The 7,858-nt window shown below is 41.6% G+C and overlaps 1 protein-coding gene across 2 annotated transcripts in view; it reads right to left on the bottom strand.

Moving 5' to 3' along the window:
• Positions 1-26: 26 nt before the first annotated feature.
• The window catches only part of xk (X-linked Kx blood group (McLeod syndrome)), an 11,500-nt gene continuing 3,668 nt past the window's right edge, over positions 27-7,858 (bottom strand). Inside the window, exons 2-3 of one of the 2 annotated variants that reach the window (XM_014017535.1) lie at positions 2,902-3,164; positions 27-1,128 (exon numbers count right to left, since the gene is read on the bottom strand). In XM_014017535.1, coding sequence (XP_013872989.1) covers positions 200-1,128; positions 2,902-3,164 — 1,192 coding nt within the window. In that variant the 3' untranslated portion in view covers positions 27-199. Of the gene's footprint in view, positions 1,129-2,901; positions 3,182-7,858 lie in introns of both variants that reach the window. The other variant, XM_014017536.1, reaches the window with a different exon arrangement.

Here is a 7,858-nt window from a genome sequence, read left to right as displayed (position 1 = left end):
ATATATATATATAAGCTAACTGTAGCTAGCTAATATTAGGAGATATTCTAAAATTTAACAACTCACTTTGGTTGTCTAGGTATACAAGCTGTATTTAGTCAGTTTCCCCAAGCTGAAAATGCTATCTACAGCAGGTAAGATGTTTAGTGCTCATACCCTCTCCCCAGAACCCTTCTTCAAAAGCTCTGAAATATTCCCTTTAGGCGTTGCAGGACACATTGTGGCTTATGTCACCATTGATTTCACCTCCTATATTGTTCTCCCCCTCAGTAGGGATGTCATAGATGGTGTCATTGAGCATGTCATATGTGGTGTCGTAGGGCACGCCCTCGGTACTGTCGCTAGCCGTGTCGTTGGCGCGGTCGTGGCTCTGCTCTTTGTGCGCCGACTCCTCCAGCGCCGCCTTTCCCTTCGTCCTGTTCGGAGGGGAAGCAGACGTGCACATCAGGCAGATGAGCGAGGAGCAATCCCAAAGGCCCTGTGTCAGGCTGGAGGAGAAGAGCCTCCGACATGGATGGCAGAACTGGTAGAAAATCAGCATGAAGAGGATGGCGATGGCGTAGGCTACTAAGAGCTGCAGCAGCAGCAGCGGGGCAAAGATGAACTCGTAGAAGTCCGTTTTATAGACGTACCAGAGCAGAAGCAGCGAGGCATTCTCCACGAAACGCAGCATGTAGTACACGGCCATGCGGTACCAGTTCTGGGACTTGTTAATGAGGTCCGGGTCGTTCAGTTTCACCTGCACGGCCGACCAGCAGAACATGTTGATGCCGGCATACAGGAAGGTGAGCAGGCACAGCACGATGGTGGTTCCCACCCGCGTGAGCGTTTTCTCTATGTTCTCGGGAAACGGGGAGTGGCTGTGCCAGAACAGAATCCAGGGGTAGAGGAAGAAGACCACAAAGTTCAGGAAAACCACCGGCAAGACCCAGAGCTGCATCACGGAGCTGAACAAGACCAGTACCACCACACGAGTGGCGATCTCGAAGCTTCTCCACAGGAAAATGCAGAGATAAGCCACTGGCTGGATGTCCACCTCATAGTCGTCATATTTCAGTTTGATGGCAAGGATGTTGCAGCGCAGCGCTCCGTACACGATGGACAGGAGGGAAATCACCATCAGTGTGCCTGAAACAGAAACCCAAAAAGCCAAGTGTTAATTTCACATTTTTAGAGCTGAACATCTTAAAGCAACATCAGGGATCTTATTTCTCTGCTCCAACACTTCCAATCACTTCACTGAATTACTTCCTCAGCAGAAGCCTGTTAATGTTAATGACTCATTTACTTCAACCAAATGCCTTAAAAAGGAAACACCCAAGTTCTTCTCTACACAAAAACCCAGTTTATTTTTAATGATCTTATTTGTCATTTCTATATTTTTACAAATGTGGCATAGTTGATAGATTTATGTTCATCTACATGAAAATATGGAAAATGCCAAGTCTTTATGTAGTTCTATAGCCTGATCCTTGCCTTCCTACGCAGTTCTGCTCAATTCTAGTTTCCCTTCACTGCTCCGTCTGGGGTTTCTCCCATAGACAAGGATTTCTTCAAGAGAATTTCYTTTGGGCCAATCAGAGAACKGAAGGCGGAGTTTTGAACGACAACGTTGATGTTCTGCACAGTGTCTGCTAGTTAGTTTAGCRATGGCAGTGGAGGAAGTGAATGAAGCCAGTCCGTGTTGATAAGGCTTCCAAATTAAAACAAATTTATCTGACAAAGCAGCAGCTCTCATTTACAGTCGTCTCATTCAGCTCTGTACTTCTCTCCTCTCAGTKGGGTTGTTTACAGCACATGCAATTTCCGATTAGCTTCTTAGCTTAGCCTCCTTCACAGTGGAGCTGGCATACACATACATCGCGGTCAACCGATCCAATCATTTTAAACTTCAGCAGAGGCCACGCCTCCAGCAAGAATCACTTCTCTATAGCCGAGAGTCCAGACCTTKGTATGAAGTAAAGCCAAGGAAAAGGGTCTGGTTAGCGGTTCTGTAACACTGCCATAAAAATGCACCAAAAACAGGAAACAAGGCGTGGAGCATGTGAATTAAGGTTGCATGCTAGTTGCAAAACAAAAAAGACAAGAAGAAAAGAATGCACTCGGACTGTAAATATGGCTAATATTGTTTTCAAAGGTTTCTTTCTAACTGCACACAAAAACAAGGGAGTGGTTTCAAGAATTTTTCCACTTTGGAACTTCTTTTGAAAAAAATGTTTCCATGCAGACTCGAGGCAGAAACAATAAAAAAATGTTCCTCAAAATATTCAGGATGACTCCCAAGGACCATCTTTTTACAGTAGGGTTCTGTGGAAGGGATGCAGAGAATAAATATCTTACCTGTTGTAGATAGTTTTTTGAGAAAAGCTCAGTTTTGAGGCTAGTTCTTGCACAGTCAAAACCAAAACTCCAATTTAAAAAATGTATTTCTGGTTCATTTGAACGTTACCTAATTAAACTTGTCATTCCTTGGTTATTTACATAGAACTTAGTGAAAAAAACAGCAACATGTCTGATGCAGGATTTTCAATGTGCTTCTGCTGGATTATCTGCATAATGTGAAASTGAAGCTGATCACTCTGGTCAGAATTAATTTTCTTCAAGCTCAGGTCATTCAAAGAGCTTTCTACAACAGATAAGACCATCAATAAATGTGTTAAAGATCACATGTCCCAGTCTGAATCTGTGTGGATCATTTCTCTGTCTCTCTGAGGCAAATGTGGGAATGAGAACCACCATGTTCCATCCTCATCATCACATCAGAGTTACATAACAGCACTTGGACTCAACATGCTTGTCTCCAATATGGTCCAGAACAGATCGGCCCACATTGTAGTGTACTTGTGAGCCTCTCTTTAAACTCAGTCCCCCGCACATTTACAACACATTCCCACCCCTCACCTCTCCCAACGGACACCCCCTGCTGCAGGACACAGATGTAGAGCTGCAGGGTGAGCTGGGGGGCCGAGCCCAGAAAGGCCTGGATCACGGAGGTCCGGGCGAATGCTGCTCGGTGAGTAAACAGCTTCCCCTCTGCCTGTCCCACCTGCCGCTCCACCTCCTCAGACTGACCCGCGCGGGGCATCTGCTTCTTCCTGGTGATGCTGACATATGGCTCCTCCACGCGGCCCACGCTGCCGTAGATACAGAACGCCTCCAGACACCTGAAACAGCAGGAGAGCTGAGACGGTCAGAGGCAGCAGATTGTCTTACAATCAGTGAGCTTTGAATGAAAATGTTAATGTTCAGACTGACTTTAAAAGTTCACAGAGTCACAATCAATAAGAGACAGCGTATGTAAACCAGGCTGCAACTACAGAAATGGTAGAAGAAAAGTCATGAAAGTATTAGAAGATTAACCAGATAAAATGYGAAAAGAAAAACAAATTTGTTCCTGTTGACAATCCATTCTAAATATATGTTTCCTGTTAAGTGCAATGATTTATTTCTTTCWTTCATGTACAAGCTCTCTGTTTACTATTTTGTCTATATTTGTAACTTGCAAATACTAAGTTGTTACAAATTTTACTTATTTGTGTTTCATATTCAGAACACTGAAGATGCACAGAAAAAACTCAGCACAGAAAGTAAGAAAATTTGTGTTTGTTAGATTATTTCTTTGTTGTAAAAATGCTTCAATGAATCTTATATGAGCACCTGATTGGCAGGACCTGGGTGTACCAGAAGAGTTAATAGCAATAACAGTTGTTTGGCAGAAAAGATTTGTACATTATTCATGTGTGCAACCCACAAACTCTGCTCTACTGCTCATCCCACAAATGCACGTTCCTCACAAATACACAGGTGCTTTTTACMTAAATTATTCCATTGGCTCCTCAGCAGCATACTGTTTTTAATATCTTATTTGTTTACATGTTTGTCACACTTAAATGTTTRYGATCACCAAACAAATTTAAKCATGAGACAAAGATAATACAAGTGAACACAAAATGAAGACAGTTCATGAATGAAAGTCTATTATTAAGGGGGAAAGAAATACAAACATACAGGGTCCTTGTTCTTATGTATCTTTCTTTTTACTGTTTTGAGTTACCATATCAAGCTCTGCAGTACTCTTTAGAAGACATCCTGGGCTTTCCAGTCATGTGATGTGATCGGTTTAATGCTGGGAACTCAGTTTTTCTTTTCAGTCAAAATGGCTGACATAAAAACAACATGTTGGAAAGAAGAAAGGAACTATTCTTTATCTACTGCTATTTTTACCAGAATAATTATAAATAATCCTGTTTATTAACATGTCAATGATYATATTTTTACTTCAGAAAACAGTTCAATTATTTCTGTTTTGAAATAATACTTTTTTATGTCAGCTATAGTGGACAATTTTTATGTATTTAAAGAGTCAACATTGTTGTAGGAGAAAGAAATGAAGCTGATAGGAGATTCAGATTTGGGACTGTTGGGTGAGGATGAGTATCAGCCTGGGACAGGATAAGATGTTCAGGGAGAAGTAGGTGAAGGAGGAGAGGAAGACGATGCAGGACTATCTGATGAGTCAGGAAAGTTGTTGAGCTTTGTGGGCCAGGACTACCTTGTAGATTTGATTTAGGGTGTTGTATCCAATTTTATTATTATATTACATTATTTAGTATTTTAGTACTTATTTGTGTTTTTTAACCATCCTAACAGATACACACGTGGCTACCTGGGCCTCTTGTCTATCAAGATGAGCATAAAATCTGAGAACACTCGAGTCCATTCCAGGATTTTTCACAGTCGATGACAGAACCTTTGAAGATTTGGCAGCTATTACAAATCAAAGACAGCTGTAAACTACAAGAGTGTCACTAAATACTACGGCCCAAGGAATCAAGATTTTCTTTGGTATATCTGTACACATGGTCTATCTTGGCTATCCCAAAGTGAAAARGTTTTGGGCCAAAAAACTAAAGTTCCAGTTATTAGCAGGAAAATGACAAGAGATAGGTTCAACAAGTTGATCAGCTAACTCAAGATTGTTAATGATCTGAATGTAACAGAAAAAACAAAGYAMTCAGACATTCTTTGGAGAGTCTCGATCATGTGAAGCAAGGTTGTCTCAGTCTTCTACGGTATTTCAGTATTCTAAGGTACCAGCTCTTAAACAGACCGCTGTCCATTCAGACAATATGGCACAGGCAAGCCAAATCCTACTGGTCTAAAAGTCTTTGTCCTTGCCTCTCCAAATGATCTGGTGCTGGATTTTGAGGTGTAACAAGGGAATGTTACATTCAAGGGCCAAACCGTTGGCTGGCGCAGTGTAGGTCAGACTCATCTACAGTCCTGCCAAATTTCATGTTGATCGGTGCAGCCGTTTTTGTGCTACGGTTGACCAAAAATCACTGAAAATAAATAAATAAATAAATAAATAAATAAATAAACCATTTAAAACAATATGGCTCATGCTTACGCTTCGCGTGCGGGGGTCATAATAAAATGCAGTTACAAGTACTGATACTGGGACTAAACCCAAATCGTTTATGCTTTTTATTTATTTGTAATATTTTTCTATTAAAACTGAACTTTCTGAAGTTATACCTTGAAAAAAACAAGTGAAGTGATTTAATAGAAAACGTATCAACACGGTAACAAGGCAGAGCGTGGTCACGTAAAATTACTTCTTCTGTAGGGTGGACCATCCTATTTCACAGTCATTTATGCAGCCAACACAAGCAGCCTACGGCCCACGTCGACTGCAGCCAACATCAGCTGCGGCCTACGTCGGCTGCAACCCATGGATTGAGACACAGCCTTTGTCAGGCAGGTCCTGTTTAAGTGGTTTCTTAGGTGTGACAGTAATCAGGCCTGGGTGTGATTAGGCAAATTAAACTCAGCTTTCCAAAGATGTAATAAACCACAGGGGGGTATTTACTTTTTCACACAGGGCCCTGTAGATTTGGGTTTACTTTGACCTTAATGATAAAGACCTTCATTTGTGAAATGCATTTTGTGTTTASTTGTTATCTTTGTCTCATGTTTAAATGTGTTTAGTGATCTGAAACATCTAAGTGTGAGAAATATGTAAAATAATAAGAAAAAAGGAAGGGGGCAAACACTTTTTTCACATCACTGTATCTTTAAAGATCAGTGAAGCTCTGAGTGGCTGTAAAGCTCAAAAAGACAGAGGTCATTTTACCATCATTTTATCAGCGTTAACCAATTTGTCATTACAGATGTTAAAAAAAGCAATGGTGACAGTGAGACTCATTCATTTACCAATATCACACTAAACCCCCTGAAGTGTAGCAGAAGGGCAGAGGTGAAGAACAGCCAATAAACCAGCAGCAGGCGTCAAGTCAGAGACACGCTGCGAGACTAAAATGCTCCATCAGCTGCAATAAAGTGGACTGACACGTGAAGTGAATGCATTACTGAATTATTTAGAATAAACTAACTTTGAGAGTGCTTTAGGATGTCTGCTGTCATTAAACGTGTAGAGATAAAGATCAGAGGGTTTAACCGTCCAAGTTCAGTTCTTTTTGTCATAAAAACAGAACATAAAATCCAAATAAACAAAATGAAACATGCTGAGGTTGCCAGGGCTCTAAAATCCCACTTAACAGCTGAAAAGAGCAGAACGTCAGACATCAGACACATTTTTCATGCATTAGGTCATTAATCGAACTGATTGGACCTGACTGTTTACGGACAGGTGAATATTTTTGTTACAAGTGACCTCGTGCACAATGTCACTGTCACTTTGCCATGAATATTGATGCACAGCTTCTATAAATGGATCCTCTGATGCATCTGTTAGTGTTCTCCTCACTTGGCTGCAACCTTGCTGTTTAATGTGTTCATTTTGCTCATTAATTCACACCCAACAGACAGCAAAAACCTGTTAAAGCAGCAGAAAAAACAGAACTTAACACTGAGCTGAAATAATTTGGTCATAATTTTCTTCTGGTTAAAAAAAGGAACGTCACAATAAAAGCGTAAGAGGAACTAACGGTGCTAGGTGTTGGAGATGCATGAACAAAACACATAAACAAAAACAAGTGTGAAAGCATGTTCAGTGCAGTGAGCAGCTGTGTCATTGCTCAGAATGATAAAGGGTGTTCCAGGAATGCTCTGGGCGGATAAGAGCAGGAAGTGTGGCATCCTCTCTGCTTGTGCTGCTAAAGATAAGAACCCAGCAGCGACGAGAGCTATTCTTAGAGCTGCTCTTCACCGAGAAGGGATGGACAAGTCTGAAGTGTAATCGTTCAGAGCGTGCTGGAGGGTAAACAGGCCGTTTCAGGTCAGAGTTACACAGACTGCTGCTGCGAGAGTCAACGTCAGGGGAGAAAAACAAGATGTTGCTGAGTCTGAACCAGACAAATATCCTGACTAATTATCAGGTCTATGGACAAATCTATTCTCACTGCAAGTTCATACCTCAGTTTTGTGAGTTTATTAAAATAAACTGGCACACTCAGCTCTTGGGGCTTGCACAYTGGATCAGCTAGTTGCCTCATATAAAGAAGGTCATTGGTTCAACTCCCAGCTGAGGCTTTTCTGTCTGTAATTTGCATGTAGTCCCCATGCATGAGACATTTTTGGTTTCCTCCCACAGATCAAAAACACTCACGTTGGGGTTACTGATAACTTGAAATAGTCTCTGGTGAGTGTGAGTGATTATTTCGTCTTATTCGTCTCTACGTGTCCCTGTGYTGGACTTGCAACCTGTCCAGTGTGTCCTCTGTCTCTCACACAGTGACTGCTGGAGACAAGCACCACCTCCCTGCTACCCTGGAGAGGAACAGGCATGTCTGGATGGATGGATGGATGGACGGATGGGTGGGTGGGTAGGTGGGTGGGTAGGTAGGTAGGTAGATAGATAGATAGATAGATAGATAGATAGATAGATAGATAGATA

The sequence above is a fragment of the Austrofundulus limnaeus genome, unplaced genomic scaffold (assembly GCF_001266775.1).
Source record: "Austrofundulus limnaeus strain Quisiro unplaced genomic scaffold, Austrofundulus_limnaeus-1.0 Scaffold171, whole genome shotgun sequence".
NCBI lineage: Eukaryota > Metazoa > Chordata > Actinopteri > Cyprinodontiformes > Rivulidae > Austrofundulus > Austrofundulus limnaeus.
Note: the sequence above shows the minus strand (reverse complement) of the source record. Positions and strands in the feature narration are given on the sequence as shown.